Here is a 27200-nt window from a genome sequence, read left to right as displayed (position 1 = left end):
CCTCTGCCTGAAGGCTGATTAATCTGATTCTCTTAATGAGCCTCAGGCTGTAGAAGCCCCACAGGGTGGGTTGGCTGGTTGTTTTCAGTCTCTTACCAAGCCTCAGGTGATAGAAATTCCTCTGCGTAAGGTGAGAGGCTTTCCGGTAGGGTGGGTCAATTGCTTCCACCACCAACCCCCCCCCATGCAAAAGCTGAAAATTTCTGCCTGAGAAAGATGGCCTCTGCAGTTTGGCCGAATCACTTGGCACAGGAACCCAGAGGGGTGCCCTCTGAACTTACTCTCCAGAGCCCACAATCCCAGATTTGCCCCACACAGCTCCAGTCCACTCTGTCCTCCCTTTTCTGGAGCCCAAGGTAAGTGGCTGCACAGGAAACTTTGTGTGTTGGTACCTGTAGTTCCAGCTTCCTCTCCCTGGAAGACAGAAACCTGCCTGCTTTCACAGTCAGATGTTATGTGGGTACTTTTCTGAGTTCTGGTGCTCTTGGCTGGGAAGCCCAGCATGGGATTTAGGCTCCAGAGTCCTCAGTGGGAACACCCCACAGATGAGATATCCTTCCAGACCTTCAGCTGCTGCCTGTGGGAGCATAGCCAGCACTCTCACATGTCTGTACTTCCTACCAGTCTCTATGTGGTCTCCACTTTTCATCCTTGGTTATGAGGGTGCTCCCCCACTCGTCTTCAGTTGTGGTTGATTATTCTGGATTGTTTTTCTCTGTTTTAGGTGTAATTCCAGTTTGGTTCTGGGAGCGTGTCAGTGTAGCTTCAACTTAATCCGCCGTCATCTTGGATCTCTCGTGATACTTTCTTATTTTCTTGATGCTACTTCCACCTTGTTTTACAGTTATCGTTCTGGTTCTACCTTACTCCTCTTTGCTGGCACCGGCTTGTTTACTTGTTTTTTTGTGGGGTTTTTTTGCAGATCTCTAAACCTCAGCTATATTTTAGCCCTTATATCTACTCTCTCTCTCTTGCTGCTTCTAATGCCATATTTCAAAAACCATCTCTTAATGGATCACACATTCATATCTATAGTTTACTAGCATGCTCTCTAAACATGCTTCCAACTACCAATTTGACACCCCCATGTGTTCATAAAACACAGTGACAGAATATCTCATAGTAGACTTGACATTTTAGGCAATAAGTTCTTGTCCCGAAGCTCCTCAAAATACATGGGATATTAAGAGACTATTGAAGAGAAACAAGTGTCTATTTTATCTACTAATTTGTCTAGGTTTTTTTTACCAGGTTTGAAAAAAATCATCTGGACCTTGTCACTTTATGAACAATATACAGCAGGTTCTCAAATAACATTGTTTCATTCAATGTCATTTTGTTATAATTTGATAAGATGCTGTAGGAACTTAAGTCTTCTGTATATTAATTAGCCTATAGTAAAATTGGTTTCATTATACATCTTTTCCCTTAAAGTCACTATTGACAATGTTAAGTGAGGACTTACTGCAGTAAAATAAATTGTGAATCACCCCAGAAATTAAAAAATATTGTAAAATTATCAGAGCCTAGTTTAGTAATTCCCATTATAAACCTCCATGTTAAGGATTTTCAGTTATTCATTTATAACACATTGTTTTAAAAACTATTATTTCTAATTCACTCTTTATTTTAGCATGAATTGTGTATATGTCTCTCTATTCATTTCAGTTGCATATTTCATACCATTCTGTAGATAGGATGAAAAGAGAAGTGTTAATTTGTTTTAACTCCATATGGCAAATATTATATTGATTTTTCTAAAATTATTATCTTAAATTTTTTGCATTCTTAATTAACAAAGCTGTGTGCTGATTTATTTCCTATGGATTCACAAGATACCTGCCACTTTTAGTGCCATAAAGCTCTCTTTCTCCTATTCTTAGCTACATAAGGATTATGTATCTTAAATAGGCAATGCATACCTAGATTTCTGCCTCCGTGAATGAATGAAGGAATCAAAATAAATAAATAAGAGCTAAAGGGTACAAAAGTGATGTTTCAGACTTAACACTATCAAGACATTTAGTGACTGATAACTTTCCTATACTCATAGTCTCATTGTTTGTATGAGGCAGTTGACAGTTTGTGCCTTTTTAGGGCTATCTGTTATATAGTGAGCACAACTAAAAGATCTGAGCGTGTGACTTTTATCCTGCTTCTTTAATTCTCTTTACGATATCAGCAGACAAACCATCCTTGTTATTGTGTGTTCTTTATAACACAAGAGAAAGGAAATGATTAGCAGGGACTATTGTGTGTCTATAAGGCTCACAATCCAGTTAATGGAACTCCAGAAAGTTTTTTCAAGATTGATGCAATCTGAAAAGTTTTCTGTCAATAGAAACTCCTTCTGTTTCTCCTTTGTCCTTTTATTGCCCATGTTTATTTTGAGTTCCATTAAAAATCAAGTGACTGTGCAATGAATAAGAAACCTACTGTGAAGAGAATAGGGGAACCTGGCTTTTCTTCATTGCTCCTGATGGCTAATTCTCTTGTATTGAAAATAGCATCTCTGGTTGGTTGGAGCATTGTCCCATACACCAAAGTTTTGAGGGTTCTATTCCGCATCAGGGCACATACCTAAGTTGCTGGTTCCATCCCTGGTCTGGGCATGGGAGACAACCGATTGATGTTTCTCTCTCACACTGATGTCTCTCTCCCTCTCCCTCTCCCTCCCCTCCTTCCTTCCCTCACTCCCTCTCCCTAGCTTTCTCTAGAATCAATAAACACATCCTCTGGTGAGGATTAAAATAGAAAGAAAATAGTTTCTGCTATAAGAATCTGGAGGGAGGGTTCATTTATCGTGTGTGTGTGTGTGCCTTTTTTAAAAAAAATATTGATTTCAGAGACAGGAAAGGGGAGGAAGAGAGAGAGAGAGAGAGAGAGAGAGAGAGAGAGAGAGAAACATCAATGATGAGAGTCATCATTAATCGGCTGCCTCTTGCATGCCCCCAACTCAGAATCGAGCCTGAAACCTGCTGTGTGCCTCTTTTTAATGGTCTCTTGATCATACCTTTGTTTTTTGGTTCTCATGAGCCATTATATTATATTTTCCTCTCATGGCCTCTGTCACAAGATTTCTTTCCATCTAACCACTCCCTTTTCATCCTGCAGAGTGGTTTTCTACTCTGCATTTCATTCTGGCCTTACCACCCAAAAGTTGAGCTTAGACAAGCCATTAACACCCTTGAAAGCTTCACTTTTTGTGTTTGTAAGATGAAACAGTTTGGTTAGGAATTTTCTAAGATTCTTGTCAGCTCTGATATTCTCTCTCTTCTAACATCTTTTCATATGAAATGTTTCAACTCTTGATTGGCATGTGTCAGGCATTATTCCAGTTGCTCACAGGAATCACACATATCTGCCACCCTCCCTGAGTGCTGTAGTCCAGTGATTAAGTTATTCACCACTGCCATTGTCAGAGATGATTAAAGAACTCCAAACCAGTTGATGTTCTCTGGTCCTGAATTAGTGGAAGTTTATGAGAACCCTAAGGGATTGCTGGAGTGCTAAGAAGTTTGTTGAGCTTTGTGTGTCACTTTAGCTTCCTGGGTTTAGATTTTCTCATTTATACCAAGAAGGAAGGGATTAGATCAGAGGTTCTCAACCTGGCAGCACATGAGGAATTATAGATTACTCAGGTCCTCTAAGACCAATTAAGTCAGTTCTGTTGGTTGGGGCAGGGTGTCTGGGCATGATGTCTATATTTTTTGAAAATGTTTCAGGTTATTCTAATGTGTATCTAGACTTGTGAATCACTAGATTAGATTATATAAGATTCATTTTAACTCTGATTTTTTGAGTCATGGCAGGAGATCACCAAACATATCCCTATAAAGGGTCATATAGTAACTATTTTTACCTCTGTGGGCTATATGGTCTCTATGTCAACTACTCAACTCTGCCTTTGTAGGGCAAAGCAAATGTAAACAAATGGGTATGGCTGGATTTAGCTATTGAGCCACAATTCTGCTGACTTCTGGTTTATGGGATAGAATTTATGTTAGAATTGATGGGCCATCAGCAAATCATTTGTATCCTCTATATCAGCCAGTGATATATATATATTCTCTACAAGACATAAGGGATGATGTTTAATTGCTTAATGACAGAGTTTGGGGAAGCCATAATATTTCAAAATTAAGATGCTTAAAGAAGCCTGTTATATTATTTATTGAAATAGTAAAAACCTTGACAAAATATTTTGAGATGTCATTTTAGACTCTGCTTCTTGAGCTTTTCTTTATTTTTAATGGATGCCACATACATACAGTTGCATTCACCAAGCACTTGCTGATGTCTTGTCATGTGCTTTGGGAAAAAAAACACAAACAACAACCACAAGATAGAGTATAAGTAAGCTCCAATTTGAATAGTAAATTTAATGAGCGATGTTAGATTAAAGGGTAAATTTGAGCCTGATGTTGCCTGTTTGGCACACTTAGTACCGTGATTACTAAAGCTCTTAATTATTGAAAATAGGCATCAGCATATTTTTATGTCTCCATGTTTACTTAGAACAAGTCTTTTGTCATTAGTTGTAATGGATTTTCTTTCTCTTATGTCAAGAACAGTATCTCTATAACTTCTTGCAGTCAGAAAAAGTCACACTGACTTGCCATGTGTTTTGTCACAGGTTAGAATATGTAAGTCATTTGTGTAGATAGCAAGTGATAATAATTTACTAAAGGTTAGAGTTTATCGTATACTACAAGTAACTCCCTTATGTTGTTAATGTTAATAATTTATAGCAATATGGTACTTGACTTTTAATGTGTTCTAGGAGCATAAGTGATAGATACAGAAAGATAGACCAGAATTTCAATAATATGTTTTGAGCAGAGCCTATTTTCATGAGAGCCATTATCTCTTAAGTCTGAGTGCATGGTCTAAAGATTATGCCAATGACTCTAAAAGGACATTGTGTTTCAGGTGTGTGTTAGTGAGTGCTGAAAAGTGGTTAGTTTGGGTCTACCTGGAAGAAGCTATGATTTAAAATACTTTAATACTTCCTTTTATGTATTTCACATTCTGAAAACTTCGCTTGTAAAATGTGTGATGTTTTTCACATCATGTAAGTTTTCCACATGCTTCTCTTCACATTTACTTCTTGGCAATCTTCCTGTAACAACTAGTTATGAAATCTCTTTACAGTATTGCTAGCCAGTTCTGAGGATTATAAAATAAATTTTCTATTGTCATGGCTTTTGGAATGCCTGGGTTTCTAAACAACCAAAAGGATAAAAGGAACTAGAATAATTTTGTGAGGGAGAGAAACGTGCCTTCATGACTTGTTCTGTAAAAGGTCATTAAACCCTCTCTCCCCTCTTTATCAACAAAAAGTGAAAAGGAAAACCAGGAATTATTTTCTTTTTTCAGTTTAACATAGTCCTTATAAAGTAAAGTTGAGATGAGGCCATGGAGCTATCTTTTTGTTAAAGCTATCACATTCCCAAAAGACTGTTCTCCTGTGCTTAGATTAGTAACTTTAAATGTTATTATAAAGATAATGAGACTCAATTTTAAAGATTGACTCTCGATAATTTTTGGAGCATAGTAAATCTGAATAATGAAACCAAAAATTTTAAGCAAATAATTCTCAAGCAAAAATTCCACCTTGTTTTGGCTAAACTCCAATGTTATAGAAATCTGTACAGATTATGTCAAGTTTTTCTTCATGCATGATGAATAGGTTCAATGTCTCAGTACCTGAGTCTCATTTTGGCCTCATCATTAACTTCTCATAATCTAAATGCTCCCACCTAAACTGGGGATGGCTGCAATAAGACCCTGCTGTCAAGGGGCCAGGCAGAGCTGCCCTCATTCCTCCTCAGGCAACACTTTTTTATGCACAGGAAGCAGTATTTTAAGGTTGGGCGTATGCCAGTTGGCAGTCACTCTTGATAATTGCCAAATCTGAATTTCCATCTAGCTCAGTCTGGACAATGACACAGCCATTTTTACATGTCACCTGAAAATGTTTAGTAGACATTCTAAATTAGAGAAAGGATTAAGTTAGGCTTAAAAGCTCAATGAAAACAAATAAACAAGACTAAGAATAGCTTGGTGTGTTGCAACTTCTTTCTAATCCAAATAGCAATGTATATTTTCATACTGAGAAGCTCAGGGGTACAATTGCAGACTGGATTATCTACTAAACTTCTTACCACACTGCCATTCTCCCTACACAGACACTACTTTCTGAGTGTAAGGTAGAACAATGGATTCATTTATGATTAATAAAGATTTTTTAAGCTAAGTATTAGATGGGGAGAATACAAGGAATGCTTTGAATAATGTTACTGTCATAGGCACAGTGGGTTTAACATGAAGCCCCTGAAATGTGAGCTACAGGTCCTCTTACTTCGAAGGCCCTATGCTTAATTACATATGCATAATTTTGATTCTTTTAAAAAGAAGAGCCCCTCAAATTACTTAAGTTTCAGGTTCCACAAAACCTGGATTTATCTCTAATCACAGCTATGAATCTTTGGCTATGAAATCAAGTGTTCAAAAAATATGTCTTTGTTTATGGTACAGTCAAATATTTTTTCCATTTGAACATGTGTTCTACTGAGTGAAAGAAACAGTCTCAGAGATCTTGCCAGAAGTAAATCTAAGTTCTGAGTGGAGTTTTCAGAATGCCAAGCTGCTAGGGGGAAGGGACATCCAGCCCTAGGTTATCCTTTGTCATTCTCACTGTCTCTGAGGCATTGAGGTTCCTATCTGACTTAGAAGTGTACAGTCCAGTTGGATTGAATCTTTGTCCATGTCCTGATTGTGAGCTCTCCTTTGATGAGCTCTCTCTCAGCTTTTTCCATGTACCTGAGGCATGGAAGATCCCAAGGGACCAGAGGGTTGGAATTCTTTGGCTTCCCTTCAGCACCACTCTGGAAATACGGAGAAATCAGAAACACTGTCATCTGTGTCTAAACATGCCAAGCAACCATGTTCACTCCAATGCTCCCATGCCATGCCAGGCATTGGAAACTTCTCTAAGGCATCCCTGTTTCCTGTGTTTCACCTTGGAATTGAGACACAGGCCTCCTATTTTCTAAAACTCCCGAATCTACTTGAGGATGAAACCAGAGTTTGGTTGCAAGGCAGTACTTTTAGAGGAACTGGTGTCTCAGCCCTCTTGTTACCCTCATTCATGAGTCAGATTATAGAGTGAGGAAAGGAGCCATTTCTCTTCCATGAAATTTCATCTGTGTCTATCGTTTTTGCAAAAACACTGTGTTATGAGTTCTTCAGGCTTTGGTTTTTGAAGCTTAAAAGCCAATATTCATGTGGCTTTAAATTTTCAAACTATCAATTTCTGATGCAAAAAGTCAATTTTTGAAACTTGAAAACAGGAATTGATTTTCTGTGCTCTGATTCTGATGTGGCTTCTTCAAGAGACACTGGAAGTAGAATGTGCAAATTGGAGAGCCTGTGAGTTACAAGGCATTAGTTAGTAATTAATAATATTATCTGGCCACATTATCTATTCAGTAATGGCATTTCAGTGGTTGCAAAGCTGACCATAATGCAGGTGTCTGCCTTTGCCACCTTTTCTTCCCGTGAGAAAATATGCTAACCCATGAATGAATGTTTGCTCATATGCTGTGGATGAGTGCCCATTGTTAAGACGAACTTGTTCTTTTTCCGGTCAGGGCAACCAGCTTTTGTTGTGGGTAACTATAATAGTCTGTCCTGGGAACACTTTAAGCACCTAGACTGTATGAAAGATGACAATTTGAAATTTCCAGTTTCTGAATTTGATAGATATGTTCCATTTGCCACATTAGACATGAGAAGTTCTGGATTTACTTTCAGAGGTGAGCCTCACTAATGGAAAAAGTAATTTGCTGTGCTCAAATACAAATCTTTACACAAAAAATTACAGACTACATTGAAGTGCTGACAAAATAGTGGTTTTGGATATCATTTTCTAATAACACTGTACATAATTTTGAGTAGTTTAGATAGCAATACTTAAATGTTTTATTGATTGTTTGGAAGTATTAAAATGAAAGATTTCTGTTTTATGGTGTTTTCCTTGACATTCTAAAGCACTTAGCAAAGATAAATTTGGAATTCTTCATAGCACTGATATGCAGACATGTTAATAGCCTCAGCTATATTTTATAAAGTTAAGATACATTTCTGCATTTCTCTCAATTTCTCATTTTAAGAGAATGATGTTATTCTTATGCAGGATAAATACAATAAGATATTTGAAATGTATTTGAGCTATTTTTCCCACATTTTCATCTCAGTGGTTGTTACAATTCTAATTTATCTTCCAGACCTTAAATAGACTAGCAGTTTTCCATGAAAACTAATGCGAGTGAAATGCAAGAGTATATTTTAATTCAAAGTTAATAAAAAATACCTGAGTCAGGATTTAAGAACCCCTGAAAGTCACCCATAATTTGAAATTTTAAAATATTACATGAGGGAGCAATAGTGATTATATGCTTTTCACACCCCCTAGAATTATTTATGATGGATGTGGGCTTTGGATGCATTTCACTTCCATTAACAATGGATTTGACTTAAAAGGATTCTCTTCTAGCCCTGGCCAGTTTGGCTCAGTGGTTGGAGTATTGACCTAAGGACTGAAGGGTCTCAGGTTTGATTCCAGTCAAGGGCAGCACGTACCTCAGTTGCAGGCTTGATCCCTGGCCCTGGCCAGAGTGCATACAGGAAGCAACTAATTGATGTGTCTCTCTCACATCAACATTTCTCTCTCTCTCTCTCTCTCCCTTCCACTCTCTCTAAAAAGCAATGGAAAAAATATCGCCGGGTGAGAATTTAAAAATAATAAATAAATAAATAAGGATTCTCTTGAATCTTAAACAATTGTTGAAGGTAATTTCAAAATGAAGGAAACTGAAACACGGATTTACTAGATAAAATGAAAAACTTCACAAACAGCAGGCTCGATCAATGGCATGTAGAAACAGGCAGTACAATTAGATTTGCTAAGTGGGAGCTTTTAATGTTCCATTGAGGATCAGCATCTAAATTCCTCAGCTTCGCCTGGCCAAACGTGGCTCAGTGGTTGAGCATCGACCTAGGATCCAGGCGATCGGGGTTCGATTCCCGGTTAGGGCACATGCCCGGGTTGTGGGCTGCAGCCGATCAATGGCTCTCTCATCATTGATGTTTCTATCTCTCTCTCTCCCTCTTCTTTCCTCTCTCTGAAGTCAATAAAGATATATTTTTAAAAATAAATAAAAATAAATAAATAATAAATAAATAAATAAATAAATAAATAAATAAATAAATAAATATAAATTCCTCAGCTTCATCTACCAGTCATTCCATACTAAAGATAAGTAATTTTTCCCAGGTAATTTTGATGATGAAAAATAGCAGTAATAGAAGCAGTTGCCACAAATGCATTTCTTCCCACCTATTTTTTTTTTTTTTGGCAAAAATATCATTTCTAATACTCTACGCCTTAACTATAAATAAAATAATACATTAACATTGTAAAGGAGAAGGACAAATTCTTGACTGAGTAAAGCCAGAGTCAACCGCTGCTTTTAAAGCAACAAAAGCAGTACATTTCTGCCAGTAAGCTATTAACAGCTGTAATAAGCTTAGTCACATTATTTTATATGTCACAGTATTTTAAAATTATATTCTAAATTCCAATAAACTATAATTGTTCAGAGTTTGAACTCTTTTATTTCTATGTACATTAAAGATCTACATTATTAAATGTTATATGAATAAGTTTATAAAGCAGATGCATATTTAATTTCAAATACAACTATTATACACAGTCATATTTTGCTCAGTAATGGAATTAATCTTTAAAATGGTTAAAATATAATTATTTAACTACAGATGTGTGCCAATGACTTAAATTTGTTTGAAGAATATTGTGAAGTTATTCAGTATTTACTAAGCATCAAGAGTTCATTTACCACCTTTTTGCCATATAGAATTATAGAGAGCTATTAAGGCAATTCAAGAGAAAGGCAAGAATCTTCCATGGTAGTTTTGAGGTGTGGAAGATTTTATTATAATATACCAGTTGTACAACATTGTGCAGTGCTGCTCATAGTAGAAAAAAAATTTTCTCCTTGACATTATCAATTCCCTTGAGTATAGCTTGGCTATTTATGTGTAACTTGCATAACTGAGAATTAAGTAATCAGAAAAATAAACAGGTCTATCCAAAGACCATTTATATAGGTCCTAGTTAAATCTCTTTGGTTAAGCTTCTAATTATATCCAATTATTTCCTGTGAGTTCATTGAAAAACCTTCTGACAAATAACCAAGTGATGACTAGCTAGTGTTACATCCTACAAGTTATTTTTTAGAAAACATCAAACTAATTATGACATTGCCTGCACCTCTAAAACAAACAAAAATAAAATATTGTTATTTTCATTTCAGATGCGATCTGTGAGCCGAGTCTTTAAGTTTATAGACATGCAAACAGAAGAAAGTAAATCTACCATGTCAAGCAAACCATCCACGGACAGCCAGCTCTCGAAAGTTATGATTATTGAGAATCAGCATTTGAAGAAAGATGACATCTGGCCCTCAGGGGGCCAAATGACCGTCAAAGACCTTACAGCAAAATATATAGACAGTGGGACTGCCATATTAGAGAACATTTCCTTCTCAATAAGTCCCGGCCAGAGGGTGAGATTTCAGCATTGCTTACTCTTTTTAGACCTGGATTCAGTAAGTGAATCTCAGTAGCCTAGAGTGATGTGTTCATAGAACACATTTGTAACACCATTATTGTAGACTAGGATCTATATTGAACATACATATTTCAAGTTATTATTATATGGAGTCATTTTTTTCATATGAAATTTAGTTTGCAGAGTCCTGAATATATATAATAGGTGAACTTAAATATGATCCTACTTGCAGAATATCTAATTGATTCTAAGTTACTAGCTAAAGAAGTCATTAGATAAACCAAGATTTATAATGTTTTAGGTTTTGTATCTTGAAACTGTCTTTCATATTCTATAAGAGAAATATTTTGTTGTTGATTCCATCTAATGTCTTCTTAAATTTTACCTGATTTACACTGTCAAAGAAGTGGTACTTTTTTTTTTTTTAATGCTTTTTCCCGTTTGTTTATTTGGAGTTTTCATCAAGTTATGGATTAATTTTTCCCCAGTAATTTACTAAGCATATTTTATTATTTAATAAGCAACAATAACCAGGCATTATTTTGAAGCATACCTTATGGATCCCAGCACTGGGCTGAACACATAGAAAACACTCAAATATTTTGATTTTTGGAGAAAGAGATGGTCATTCTTTCTATATTTCATGTTCTATAAATGTGGTTTAATATTGTCTTCAAATCCCATATTCTGGGCCACTCCATAATTCTACACAGGCATATTATATTTTTTTGATTATCTTTTTTTTTAAAAAAATTGATAGAATACAAGAAAGCCAGGCCTTATGAAAACCAAATGTCTTTGTGGTTTAATTTCAGAGATTTTTAAACTATTGAGATAATGGTCAGGAAAGTTTATTAGGCCACCATCACTATCACTAATAGGAGGAGACTGTTATCACTTGCTTTTGTCCATAGGTCTAGGAATATTTGATAATTTAATGCACTGGATAAGGTTCAGTTAAAAAAAAGTGCAGAATGAGCAAAAAGCCCCTGCATACCATGCTAAATGGCTTAAAATGGCACACTGGAAATTTCAACTCACCTTTTTAATCTTATAGTTAGGATAAATAAATTCACATGCTACTAAAATTAGCTTTATATTATACTTTATATTATAAATAATTAGGTTTTGTGTGTGTTTTTTTGATAGAAAACAATTTTTTTAAAAAAAAATATCTTTATTGATTTCAGAGAGAGGAAAGGAGAGGGAGAGAGAGAGATAGAATGATGAGAGAGTCATTGATCGGCTGCAGCCGGCAACCCGGGCATGTGCCCTGACCGGGAATCGAACCCTGATCACCTGGATCCTAGGTCGATGCTTAACCACTGAGCCACACCCAGCTGGGCGATAGAAAATAACTTTAAGTGGAGATAGATGGAAATACTTTAGCTTTTTAGGTTGAATTTACCCCTGGTATTAGAATGAGATTGTTTATGGGTATTTGTTTTATATCAAAGGCCTCATGAAATCTCTGAGATTTTTGACACTGTTGCTTCATTACTGAACTTGGAGAAATGTTAAAGTTATGCTTTGGAACTGTGTAAAATTAATTATTCACCTTTGCTTCTCCCTTGCATTGAGAAAAACGTAATTATTTACTTTCTTTTGCTTTATACATCAGAGAATGCAATCAGCAGCTCAGTGTCCTTGGAGTCACCAGGATGGATGCTTAAAGTGCTATTACCAAATTTTATTATTTAAACAATAGCAACAAATAGTTTGATATAAACCAGGGTGAAAAGCTGTGGTAAATGAGTCGATTTCCTTCCTCCTGACCCCCTCCCATCCCTTGGCTTTACCAGTGCTCACTTGTCCACTCAATTAAATTCAACCAAGTTCTAGTAGAGTGACAGAATTTTCAGAGTCCTCATTTCTGTGCACAGTTTCCCTGATGTAAGAGTAGTAGTCAGAGATGCTGTAAAATGAGGAAGAAACAATATGCTCAGACATTTCATTTTCCCTGAACCTGAATATAGCAATCAGGCCATATGTGTTCCATAAGTATTATTTGCATGGTGTTGTCTAGGTGTGAGGGAATTAAAAAGTTCTCACACGAAGCTATGGATCTTGCCATCCAAAGGGAGAAACTAATGTTTATTGGGTGCTTATCATGCCCTAATCACTGTTTAAAGATCTTTATTTGCTATCACATTTGATCTTATTATAACTCAAAAGGTAGATATTGTTACCCTTTTTGTGCACAATGGAAGAAACTGAAGTTCAATTAAGTGACTGAGGTAGCAGGGATCTTAAATCCAGGTCTATCTGGCTTGAAAGTTTTTGTTTTGTTTTTAACACAAGTTGCCACTGCTTCTCTTAAAAGAAGAAAAAGAAGGAGTAGAATAAGGAGATGGGGATAGGGGAGAAAGAGAGAGAGGAAGAGAGAGAGAAAAAGAGAGAGAGGGAGAACAAATTTATCCTGAGAGAGAGAGAGAATGAATTTGTCCCAAAAGATGACAATCTAAAAGAAGTATGAGGTCCAGTAAGGACTGAGGCAGATTTATTGTGAAACTAACAAAGCTTAAGTTATAAGTTTCAGAGAACTTCACTTGCCTGAGCCCCTTCCAAGGCCCCATGCCTAATTTTGCATTTATAATTTTTATTCTTAAAGAAAATTCCCCCTCCAAATTACATAAGCTTTAGGCTCCCAAAAGACCTTTGTTATATCCTTGAGTAATGAGTAAAATGCTAAGATAATACAGAGGAGGAAGCAGTTAGCATCAGTTGGCTGATAGTTGGCCTATTCAGGAAAATTTTCCACAGAAGTGGCATTAGAATGAGACAGGCTTGATTTGTGTATTTTAACAAGCAGAGGTGGGTGAAGAAGAGTACTATAAGCAGAGAGAATATCACAAGACATGAAGGATGACAGAAAACAATTACTATTTCAGTCAGGTGTGGGGATGCATAAAGGATGAGATGGGAAACCAGATTGGAGCAAGATGATGGAGGTTATGAATCTTGAGCACCAAAGCAATGAAAGAGTTTGATGAGTCAGAAAATCCTAATCCGTTTTCCTACTAGGTGGTCTTTGATCATCTTCAAGAGTAGTGGTTCTCAAAGTGTGGTGCCTGTACCGACTCTGCATCACTTGAGAACTTGTGAGAAATGCATATTATTGAGCTGCACCCAGCCCTACTGAATAAAAAACTCTGGGGGTGGGGACTGTGGTCTTGCTCTGTCACACCTTCCAGGTAGTGCTGGTGCATGCCTGTCCAAGGGTGAGAACCCTTATTTAAAAGAGTCATTTGGTATAGAGGAGTGAGTATAGAAGTTCAACTGCAAAAGGTTATCAAAGGGGTGAGTACTGAAGTGAGAAGCTATGAGAGCACCAGTGTTGGTGGTGGAAAAGAGAAAGTAAGAACACCTGTCTAAGAGGATGGCTACATGGAGGGATTTGCCTTTGCACTGTAGAGAAGCATGTTTTGGTTGAAGACAGGAGGAAAGAAGATAAGTGAAGTTAAAGAGAAGTGAAGTTAAAAAGAACCATTTAGCAAAGAGTCGGAAACTGTAAGTGTTCATGTTATACAGCCTTAGTCTTTTAAGTCAATGACAAGCCAAAGTCATGGAAGTTGACTACTGTCAGTTCTTTGACTTTGTTCTGATCCTTCAATGTTGTGTTGACTATTCAGGGTCTTCTGCATCTCTATGTAAATTTTAGAATCAGTTTATTAGATCCACAAAATAACTTTCTGGGATTTTGATTGGGATGGCATTAACTCTATAAAGTTGGGAAGATCGTGCATTTTGATAATATTGAGTCTCCCTATCAGTGAACATGGAATATCACTCCATTTATTTAATTTTTCTTTGATTTCATTCATCAGAGTTTTGTAGTTTTCCTCATTTAGATCTTGTGTATATTTTCTTAGATTTATACCTCAGTATTTCATTTGGGGGTATGCTAATATAAATGGTAATGTGTTTTTAATTTCAAATTCCACTCATTCATTACTTGTGTATAGAAAGCAACTGACTTTTGTATATTAATTTTGTATCCTGCAAATTTGCCATTATCACTAATTTCCAGGAGTTTTATGATTATCCTTCAGGGTTTTACATAAATGATAATGTCATGTGAATAAAGATTCCTATAGTTTTTCCCTCCCAATTTATATGCCTTTCATTTCCTTTTCTTATCGTATTTCATTATCTAGGACTTTCTGTATAATGTTGAAAAGGAGTGATGAAAGAGGAAAGCCTTGCTCTATTCCTGATGTTAGCAAGAAAACTTTGACTTTCTCAGCCTTACCTATGTTAGTTATGGGGATTTTATAGATGTCTTTATCAAGTTGAGGAAGTTCCTTTTTAATTCTAGTTTACTGAGAGTTTTTATCAGGAATTGGCATTGGATTCTGTCAAATAAATTTTTGCATCTATTGATATGATCATGTGATTTTCTTATCTGTCCCATTGATGTGATGAATTAAATTAATTGACTTTCAAGTTTTGAATCAACCTTACATATCTGAGATAAATCCCACTTGGTCATGGTATATAATCCTCTTTAAACATTGTTGGATTTGATTTGCTAATATATTGTTGAAGATTTTTAGATCTATGTTTATGAGAAATGTTGGTCTATAATGTCTGACTAGTTTTGGTATTATGTTAATGCTGGCCTCATAGAATGAGTTAGTTAGGAAGCATTCCCTCTGCTTCTATCTTCTGGAAGAGATTATAGCAAATTGGTAGAAACTCTACTTTAACTGCTTGGTAGAATTCACCAGTGAATCTATCTGGACCTACTGATTTCTGAATTGGAGGAATATTAATTATTGATTCAATTTATTTAAAAGATATATGCCTATACAGATTGTCTCTTTCTTCTTGTGTGAGTTTGGCAGATTGTGTTTTTCAAGGAATTGGTCCATTTCATCTAGATTATCAAAATAGTGGGCATAAAGTTGTTCATAATATTCCTTTGTTATTCTTTTAACCATGAGATATATAATTATGTTCCCTCTTTTATTTTTTATATTAGTAATTTGTGGCAATCTTTCTTGTTTTCTTAGTCAACCTGACTAGAAACTTCTCTCATTTTTATTGATTTTTATCAATGCATCAACTTTTGTTTTTATTGATTTTTCTCTAATGATTTCATGTTTTCAATTAAATTTGTTGATTCTGCTCTAATTTTTATTATTTTTCTTCCCCCTTTAGATTTAATTTGCTCACCATTTTCTAGTTCTCTGAGACATATTAGATTGTTTATTTTAGATACTTCTTTTTTTCTAATGTATACATTTAATGCTATAAATTTCCCTCTGTACTGTTTTTGCTGCATGCCACAAATTTTGAAAAATTATATTTTAGTTTTTATTTGTTTGAAATATTAAAAATTTTTCTTGAGTTTTCCTCTTTGACCCATGTGTTGTTTAATCTCCAAATATTTGGAGGATATTCCAGCTATCTTTTTGTTATTATTTTCTAGTTTAAAATCTTTTGTGGTCTGAGAGCAGACATTGTAAGATTTCTACTCTTAACTGGTTAAGGTATGTTTTATGGCCCATAATGTGATCTATTTTGGTGATTGTTCCATGTGAGATTGAGAATAATGTGTACTTTGCTGCTGTTGGGAGAAGTAGTGTATACATGTCATTTATATTCAGTTGATTGATGATTCTGTTGAGTTCAACTATGTCCTTACTGATGTTCTGACTTTTGTATCTGTCCATTTTTGATAAAGGAGTATTGATGTCTCTAACTGTAATAGTGGATTCATCTATTCCTCTTTGCAGTTCTATCAGTTTTTGCCTCATGTATTTTGACACTGTGTTGTTAGGCACATACACATTAAGGAATATTATGCCTACTTGGCGTATTGAGCCCTTTTTTATTATGTAGTAACCCTCTTTATCTCTGATTATTTCTCTTGCTCTGATGTCTGCTCTGTGTGAAATTAACTTAGCTGCTTCAGCTTTCTTTGATTAGTGTTAGCATGATATATCTTTCTCCATCCCATACTTTTAATCTATATGTACTTTTCTCACTTTTGTGGCATTAATATAGCTTTTTATGATTCTATTTTCTCTCCTTATAGCAATTATATTTACTTAAAAAAATTTTGTTTCACCTAGAATTTGCAATATACATTCACAACTAATTTATATCATCTTTAAAGAACACTATAGTACTTCACAGTTAGTGCAAGTATGTTATTATAACAAAATATATCCAATTCCCCCCTCTTGTCCTTTGTAATGTTGCTGTCATTAATTACACTTATACAGAAGCATATATATAAACATACATAATTGAATACATTGTTACTATTATTTAAACACACTGTTATCTCTTAGATCAATTTAGATCAATTAAGAATAATAAGAATAATTTTTAAATTTTACCTTCAGTTAATTATTCTCTGATGCTTTTCATTTCTTTATGTAGATGTGAGTTTCTGACATATACTTTTCTTTCTCTCTAAAGAACTTTTTGAAACATTTTTTGCAAAGCTAGTATACTGGCATCAAACTCCCTCATATTTGTTTGAGAAAGTTTTTATTTCTTTACTTTTAAAGGATAATTTCACAAGTTACAGAATTCTAGTCTGGTGGTTTTGATCTCTCAACACTAAATATTTCACTCCACTCTCATTTTGCTTTCATGTTTTCTGAAGAGTGGTTGGATTTAATTCTTATCTTTATTCCTCTATAAGTAAGGTATTTTTCCCCCTGGCTTCTTTCAAGATTTTTCCCTTCTCTTCAATTTTCTGTAGTTTAAATATGATATGCCTACATGTAGGTTTTTGCTGGTGGTCTCTGAGCTTCTTGGACTGGTGGTTTAGTTTTTGACGTTAATTTGAGGAAGTTCTCAGTTATTATTTCTTCAAATATTTTTTTCATGTCTTGCTCTATTTCTTCTCCTTCTGGTATTCCTATTGCAGGTTTCTTATACCCTTTGTGTTATCCCATAGTTCTTAGATATCTGTTTATTTGGTTTGGTTTAATTTTTTCCCCAGTCTTTTTTCTCTTTGCTTTTTAGTTTGGAGGTTTCTTCAAGCTCAGAGATTCTTTTCTCAGCTATGTTCCATCTACTTATGAACCCATTAAAGACATTCTTCATTACTATGAAGATTGGTTTGTCTTAAATTTCTTGCATTTCTTTTTCATTCTTTATTATAATTTCCATCTTTCTGCTTATATTAGCCTCCTGTTCTTATGTTTTACATTAGATCCCTTAGCATATTATTCATAGTTGTTTTAAATTCTTAGGCTGATAATTCCAGCATTTCTGGCATATCTGAAGCTTACTCAGTCTCTTCCAACTGTATTTTTTGCTTTGAGAATGCATTATAAATTTTTGTTGAAAGGTGGACACAATGTACTGGATAAAGCAACTCTGATAATTGTCTTTAGTGGCATAAGGTTTGGGGGATAGTAACAGGATGGCTAGTGTGGGCAAGAGTTGAGTGTTTTCCTTCCTTAAATCAGTTAGAGTCTAATAAAACCCTCAGTAGGTTAAGCTCTGATAAAATAGGCTCTTGAGGGAGTCCTTCCTTGTTAAGAAGAACAAAATGCTCTGGAATATTGCAAAATTGTTGCTTTTCCCCACCCTTTGCTGGATACATGAGGCAATTTTTCTGTGTTCTTCATTGAGAAATGATGAACTGGGTTGGGCTCCTGGAAGTAATACTCACAAAAGTGTTGCCACCCACCCCTCACCCCCCACTATAAATTGTCTCCTTGTAGTTTTTTACTCTTTAGATTTGTCCACATTGAACCTCCAACAATTTGTCAGTTATAGTTTAGGATTTCCTTCCCTGCTTCTGATTTCTGTAGAGGTTTCTAGTCATGGGTTTCTGCTCCAGGAACTTGTGATTCTCTGTATCCACCAGTTTGTCTCTTCCTTTTTGTGGTAGTGGTTTGCCCCGTCATTCTCTGACAGATCTAAGAAGCATTTTGATTTTTCAGTTTACTCAGCTTTTACTGGTTATGATGAGGTGATGACATCCAAGTTTGCCAGACCAAAAACTGAAAGTCTTGTTTTTAATCTTTTTACCCTTTTGACAAGCTTACTATATGTTAAATGAGTGAATCAATGAATGACTTATTCATACTTCTAGGTCATATTATTGATTAGAGTAGGAATTGATTCTCAAAATGTTATTCTGAGCAGCTCCCTTAAGAATGTCATTTCTACTGCCTTGCCCTTAAAACCTATAGTAACATTTTTCAAACTATAACAAGATACCTCAACATACTTCTTGCATGCAGGATTAAGGAGATTTAAATTTAGTTACTATTTTGATTACCCAGAAATCCTGCAAGCTCAATTGTAGTAAGATTCATCTTCTTGAAAACATTTTTTGAAAAGAACTTACATGAGCATTTCTTGTTTAATTTTAATGGATTTCAGTGTTCTTGGTTATATGGTATTTCTGTGTTTTTTTTTTTCAGACTGCTATAACAATCTATCATAGGCTAGGTGGCTTATAAACAACAGAAATGTATTTCTCACAATTCTGGAAACTGGGAAGTCTAATGTCATGGTACCAGCAGATTTTATGTGTGATGAGAACCCATTTCTTCACAGAGGTCTACCTTCTCACTATAATCTCACATAGAAATAGCTGAGGACTTCTCTGGGAACTCTTAATAAGGACAACAGACTCATTTATAAGGGCTCCACTCTCAGGACCTAAACACCTCTCAAAGGTCTGACCTCCTAATTCTATCACATTGAGGATTAGAATTTCAACATATCAATTTGGGGGGAGACTCAAACATTCAGCCCTTACCATGGTGAAAAGATGAAAAAAAATCAACATTTTCTTCATAAAAATTATTTAGTCTTCATATTAAAAGAATATGTCCATAGCAATTACTTTAGGGAAAAGATATCCTATTAATTTCTTTGCTCTTAACTTAGGCATCTGGTTCAAAGAAACAGCATGTTAAATTTTACTTTATTTAAAAAAATTTTTTTATTGAGATCATTAGGGTGACATTGGTTCACAAAAATCATACAGGTTTCAAGTATACAACTCAACAAAACATCTGCACACTGCATCATGCACCTATCACCAAAAACAAAGTCCCTTACTGTCCCCATTTTCCTTTCCTTTTTCCACCTCTGCCTACCACCCACCCCCTCTTTCTATCTATCACCACCCTGTTGCCTGTGCCTATATGATACACACACACACACACACACACACACACACACATATGTGGGCTTTCCCCCTTAATCCCATTATCTTCTTTCACCCAGTCCCCCAGCCCCATCCCTTCTTACAGCTGTCAGTCTGTTCCATGTATCTATCCATGCCTCTGTTTCTATTTTGTTCATTTATTTTGTTCGTTTGATTCTACATATGAGATCATATGGTATTTGTCTTTCTCTGATTGCCTTATTTTGCTTAGCATAATAAGTCCATCCATGCTGTCACAAAGGCAAGATTTCCATATGTATATGTTTTTCAGCCAAGTAGTAATTTGATTGTGTGAATGTACCACAACTTTTTAATCCAGTCATCTACTGATGGGCACTTGGGCTGTTTCCAGATCTTGGCCATTATAAATAACACTTCAGTGAACATAGGGGTATATTCATTCTTTCAAATTAGTGTTTTGGGTTTCTGCAGATATATTTCCAAAAGTGGGATTGTGGGGTCATAAGGCAGTTCTATTTTTCATTTTTTGAGGAAATTCCATACTGTTTTCTACAGTGGCTGCACCAGTCTGCATTCTAATCAAGGGTTCTCTTTTCTCCACTTCCTTGCCAGCATCAATAAATCACGATTTATTGATGACAGTCATTGTGACAAGTGTGAGGTGATATCTCATTGTGGTTTTAATTTGCATCTTTCTGATGATTAGTGATGTTGAGCATTTTTTCATATGTCTGTTGGCCATCTGTATGTCCACTTTAGAAAATTGTCTATTCAGGTTCTTTCCCCATTTCTTTAATTGGGTTGTTGGTCTTCTTGGTGTTCAGTAGTATAAGGTCATATATTTTGGAAATTAACCCCTTACCAGATGTATCATTGGCTAATATGTTTTCCCATTCGGTGGGTTCTCTTTTCATTTTGTTGATGGTATTCTTTGCTGTGCAAAAACTTATTAGTTGAATGTAGTCCCATTTGTTTACTTTTTCTCTTGTTTCTTTTGCCTGAAGATATTTATCTGCAAAAAAGGTTGCTACGAGAAATGTCTGAAACTTTATTGCATATGTTTTCTTTGAGAATTTTTCTGATTTTGAAACTTACATTTAAGTATTTAATTCATTTTGAGTTTATTCTGGTGTGCAGTGTAAGTTGGTGGTAGTTTAAGTCTAATTTAATTTTTTTGCATGTATCTGTCGAATTTTCCCAACGCCACTCATTGAAGAGACTGCCCTTACCTCATTGTATGTTCTTGCCTCCTTTGTCAAATATTAATAAAGGCTTGGGTTTATTTCTGTGGACTCTATTCTGTTCTATTGTTCATATGCCTATTCTTGTGCCAGTACCAGGCTTTTTGGGTAACTATACCTCGTAATATAGTTTGATATTAGGTAGTATGTTACCTATAACCTTGTTTTTCTTTCTCAAGATTGCTGAGGCTATTCAAGGTCTTCTTTGGTTCCATATAAATACTTGGAATATTTGTTTCTAGTTCTGTGAGATGTGCTATTGGTATTTTAATAGGAATTGCATGGACTCTGTAGATTGCTTTGGGTAGTATGGACATTTTAATGATGTTAATTCATTTCTACCCATGAACATGGTATATGCTTCCATTTATTTGTATCTTCAGTTTCTTTTTTCAATGTCATAATTTTCAGAGTACAGGTCTTTTAGCTCATTGGTTAAGTTTATTCCTAGGTATCTTATTTTTGTTGTTGTTGCAGTGGTAAATGGGATTGTTTTCTTAATTTCTTTTTCTGATAGGTGTATAAAAATGCAACCAATTTCAGAATATTAATTTTGTATGCTGACACTTTGCTGAATTTATTTATTAGATCTAATATTTTTTTGGTGGAGTCTTTTAGAGTTTTCTACATACAATAATATTATGTTGTCTGCAAATAATGACAGTTTTACTTCTTCCTTTCCAATTTGGATGTCTTTCATTTCTTCTTCTTGTCTGATTGCCGTGGCTAGTGCCTCTAGACTGTTGAATAATAGTGGTGAAAGTGGGTGTCCCTGTCTTGTTCCTGATCTTAAAGTAAATGCTTTTAGTTTTTGTTCATTGAATATGATGTTGGCTCTGGGTTTTGTCACATATAGCCTTTATTATGTTGAGGTATGATCCCTCTATTCCCACTTTACTTAGGGTTTTTATCATAAATGGGTCCGGATTTTATCACATACTTTTCCTGCACCTATTAATATGATCATGTGATTTTAATCCTTCATTTTGTTTATGAGATGTATCATATTTATTTATTTGCAAATATTGTACCAACCTTGCATCCCCAGAATAAATCCCACTTGATCATTCTGTATGATCCTTTAATGTATTGCTGGATCCAGCTTGTTAGTATTTTATTGTGAATTTTAGTATCTATGTTCATCAGGAATATTGGCCTACAATTTTCTTTCCTTATAGTGTCTTTATCTGATTTTGGAGTTAGGATAATTCTGGCTTCATAGAAAGAGCTTGAGAGCCTTCCCGCCTCTTGGATTTTTTGGTATAGTTTGAGAAGGATCTTGGCTACTGTAAATAATGCTGCAATGAACATAGGAGTACATACATTCTTTCAAAGTAGTGTTTCAGGTTTCTTCATATATATTACCAGAAGTGGTATTGCTGGGTCAAAAGGCAGTTCCATATTTTATTTTTGAGGAAATTCTCTACTATTTTCCACAGTGGCTGCACCACTCTGCATTCTCATCAACAATGCATGAGAGTTCTCTTTTCTCCACATCCTCACCAGCACTTGATGTTTGTTGATTTATTAATGATAGCTATTGTCACAGGCATAAGGTGATATTGTAGTTTTAATATGAATTTTTCTGATGATTAGTGACATTGGGCATTTTTTCATATGTTAAGTTAAAAACATTCCATGAATGTTTTTTAAAATATGTTTTTATTGATTTTAGAGACAGAAAGGTAGAAGGAGAAAGAGAGAGAAGCATCAATGAGAGAGGGAAACATTGATTGGCTGCCTTCTGCAAGCCCACCACTGGGGATTGAGCCCACAACCTGGGCATTAGCCCTGACCAGGAGTCAAACTCACATGCTCTTGGTGCATGCAGTGATAAGCAACTGAGCCACACTGGCCAGGGCCTCCATAAGTATTTGATAAAATTCACCTGTGAAATCATATAGCCCAGGACTTTTGTTTGCTGGTCATTTTTTGATTACTGCTTCACTTTCATTAATTGTAATTGGTCTATTAAAGTTCTCTGATTTTTTTCTGATCTAGTTTCAAAAGATTGTATGTTTCTAGGAATTTATTTATTTTACCCAGGTCGTCCAATTTGTTGGCATATAGTTGTTCATTGTATTTCCTTACAATCCTTTGTATTTCTGTGGTATTAGTAGTTATTTTTCTCTTTCATTTCTGATTTTATTTATTTGGGTCCTCTTTTTTTTCTTGGTGAGTCTGGTGAAAGATTCTTCAATCTTGTATATTTCTTCAAAGAACAAGCCTTGGTTTCATTGATTTTTTTTTTCCTTTTTATTTTCTTAGTCTGTAAGTCATTTTTTCCCACTCTATTTTTTATTTTTCTTCTTCTACTTACTCTGGATTTTGTTACTTGTTGTTTTTGTAGTTCTTTTAGGTGTAGTGTTAGATTGTTCATTTGAGATTTTTATTGCTCTTGGCTTCTTGATCTCACTGTTAACTCATTCAAGGTTTAATATGTTATTTAGCCTACATGTGTTTTAATTTTTTCAGTTTATTTTTTTATTATTATAATTGATTTCTAGTTTCATAGCATTGTGTTCAGAGAAGATGCTTGATATGATCTCAATATTCTTGAATATATTAGAACTTATTTTGTGTCCTAAGATGTGGTCTAAAATTGAGAATGTCACATGTGTACTTGAGAAGAATGTATATTCTTCTGCTTTGGAATAAAATGTTCTATAAACATTAATTAAATCCATCTGATCCAGAGTGTCATTTAAGAAAATTCTTGTCTTGTTAATTTCTTTTTTTGGGGAAGACTTATCCATTGATGTCAGTGGAGTGTTAAAATCCCCTATTATGACTGTATTGCTGAAAATCTCTCCCTTAATGTCCACCAAGATTTTCTTTATGTATTTAGGTGCTCCTATGTTGAATGCATATATGTTTACAAAGGTTATATCCTCTTATATTGATCCCTTTAGTATTATGTACTGACTGTCTTTGTCTTTTGTAATGGCCTTTGTTTGAATATGTTTATTTGACATAACTGTTGTTGCCCCAGCTTTTTTTTAGTTTCCATTTGCATAAAGTTTTTTTTCCCATCCCTCCACTTTGTATGTATCTTTTGTTCTGAGATGTGTTTCTTGTAGACAGCATATGTATGGGTCATGTTATCCATTCAGCTACCTTATGTCTCTGGACTGGAGTATTTAATCCATTTACATTTAAGGTTATTATTAACAGGTACTTATTTGTTGCCGTTTTATCCTTTAAAAAATTTTTTCTTTATTGTTGAATGTATTACAGATGTCCCTCCTTTTCCCCTCATTGACCCTCTCCACCCTGCTTCTGCACTATTGTCTGTCCATGGGTTATGCATATATGCATTTAAGTTTTTTGGTTAATCTCTTCCCATGCCTCCCTTTCCTCCAAAATTTGTCAGTCTGCTGCATGCTTCAGTGTCTCTGGATCTTTTTTGTTCATCACTTCATTTTGTTCATTTGATTCCACATATGAGTGAGATCATGTGATACCTGTCTTTCTCTGACTGGCTTCTTTCACTTAGCATAATACTCTTCAGGTCCCTCCATGCTGATCTTTCTTTTTTACAGCTGCATAGTATTCCATGGTGTAAATGTACCACATCTTTTTTATCCACTCATCTACTGATGAGCACTTGGGCTGTTTCCAGATCTTAGCTATTGTAAATAGCACTGCTATGAACATAGGGGTGCATATATTTTTTCTTATCGGTGTTTCAGGATTCTTAGGATATATTCCTAGAACTGGGATCACTGGGTCAAAAGGCAGTTCTATTTTTAATTTTTGGAAGAAACTCCATACTATTTTCCATAGTGGCTGCACCAGTCCACATTCCCACCAATAGTGCAGTCAGGTTCCCTTTTCAACATCCAGAAATTGATGGCATTTTTATACACCAATAATGAACTCTCAGAAAGAGAAACTTAAAAAGAATCCCATTTATCACTGCAACAACAAGAAATAAGATACATTCAAATTAACTAAAGCAAGGAGGTAAAAGACCTGCACTCAGAAATCTACAGAATGTTAAAAAAACAGAGGAAGATACAAACAAATAGAGGAATATTCTGCAATCATGGCCTGTAAGAATTAACATCATTAAAATGACGATACTGCTCAAAGCAATCTATAGATTCAATGGAATCCCCATTAAAATACCAATGGCACATTTCACAGAACTAGAACAAATACTCCAAAAATTTATATGTAACTGGAAAAGACCCTGAATGACATCATTCTTGAGAAAGAAGAACAAAGTAGGAGTGGTCACAACACCAGATATCAAATTATACTATGAAGCCATTGTAATCAAAACAGACTGGTACTGGCACAAGAACAGGCATATAGATCAATGTAGCAGAACAGAGTACCCAGAAATTGACCTAAGCCATTATACTCAATTAATATTTGACAAAGGAGACAAGAACATACAATGGAATGAAGACAATCTCTTCAATAAATGGTGTTAGGAAAATTGGACAACTACATACAAAAAAATGAAATTTGATCAACTTGCACCAGATAGAAGAATAAACTCAAAATGGATAAAAACTATTTTATTCTTTATACCTTTGTTCCTCTCTCTAATTCTTCTTCTTAAAGCAGTCCCTTTAATATTTATTGCAATACTGGTTTGGTGGTAATGAACTCCTTTAACTTTTCTTTGAGAAGCTTTTTATTTTGCATTCAATTTTAAATGAGATTCTTGCTGGATAGAGTAGTCTTGGTCTCTGCTCTTCATCACTTTGAATATTTCATGCCAATCTCTTCTCACCTGAAGTGTTTCTGTTGAGAAATCAGCTGACAGCCCTGTGGGAACTCCCTTGTATTTAATTAACTCTTTTTCTTGCTACATTTAAGATTCTCTTCTTTTCTTTAACCATCGTCCTTTTAATTACAATGTGTCTTGGTGTGGGTCTCTTTGTGTTCATCTTTATTGGAAATCTCTGTGTTTCTTATTCTTGTTTGACTTTTTCCTTCACTACATTAGGGGATTTTACAGCCATAATTTTTCCAAATAGTTTCTATGGTTTTTTGCTCACTCTCTTCTTCTTCTGGTTCCCCTATGATGCAAATATTATCATGTTTGATGTCCCAGAGGCTTTTTAGACTTTCCTCATTTGTTTCAATTCTCTATTTTAATGCTCTGCTTGCATGCTTGCTATTATCTTGTCCTTTAAATCATTTATTTGATCCTCTACTTCATTTGACCTGCTGTTGATTTCTTCTAGTATATTCTTCATTTTAGATATTGTATTCTTTGTTTACAACTGGTTCATTTTTATGGTTTTGATGTCATTTTTTAAAAAATTATCTTTATTATTGAAAGTATTACTGATATCCCTCTCTTTTTCCCCATTGATCCCCTACACCCTACATCCCCTCCCTGCCCCCCCCCAGGCCTTCACCACACTATTGTCTGTGTCCATGGGTTATGCATACATGCATATAAGTTCTTTGATTAATCTCTCCCACCCACTCTCCCACCCCTGCCTTTCCACTGAGATTCATCAGTCTGTTCCATACTTCTGTGTCTCTGGATCTATTTTGTTTCTCAGTCTATTTTGTTTATTATGAGTGAGATCATGTAAAACTGATTCAGGAAGAATCAGAAAACCTGAATAGGCTAATAACAACTGATGAAATGGAGGCAGCAAGAAAAAACAAACAAAAAAAACCTCCCAGCAAACAAAAGCCCTTGTCCAGATGGCTTCACAGGGAAGTTTTCTAATTCTTTAAGTTATAAGGTGAGATAGTTTACTACAAACTTTTCTTGCTTTTTGAAGTAGGCCTGTAATGTTATAAACTTCCATCTTAGGACTATTTTCACTGTGTCCCATAGATTTGGTGGTGTTGTGTGTTTATTTTTATTTGTTTCCAGGAAGTTTTTTATTTCTTTATTGATCCTATTGGTAACCCATTCATTGTTTAATAACATGCTATTTAGCCTCCATGTGTTTGAATGTTTTTGAGTGTTTTTGCTGTAGTTATTTCTAATTTCATGCCATTGTGATCTGAGATGCTTGATATGATTTCAATCTTCTTGTGCATGTAGAGACTTGCTTTGTATCCTAACATGTGGTCTGTCTTTGAGCATGATCCATGCGCCCTTGAGAGGAATGTATATTATGCAGCTTTGGGGAGAAAAGTTCTGTAAATATCAATTAAATCCATTTGACCTAGTGAGCCATTTGGAGTCACTGTTTCTGTG

General features: G+C 35.1%; 1 protein-coding gene across 1 annotated transcript in view; it reads left to right on the top strand.

Moving 5' to 3' along the window:
- CFTR (CF transmembrane conductance regulator) overlaps window positions 1-27200 on the top strand; it is a 224194-nt gene that overhangs the window by 150246 nt on the left and 46748 nt on the right. The window contains 1 exon segment of the mRNA XM_016196929.2: window positions 10401-10652. Within this exon segment, the coding sequence (XP_016052415.2) occupies window positions 10401-10652 (252 nt within the window).

Source organism: Miniopterus natalensis, chromosome 10 (genome assembly GCF_054644295.1).
Source record: "Miniopterus natalensis isolate mMinNat1 chromosome 10, mMinNat1.hap1, whole genome shotgun sequence".
Classification (NCBI taxonomy): Eukaryota; Metazoa; Chordata; class Mammalia; order Chiroptera; family Miniopteridae; genus Miniopterus; species Miniopterus natalensis.
Note: the sequence above shows the minus strand (reverse complement) of the source record. Positions and strands in the feature narration are given on the sequence as shown.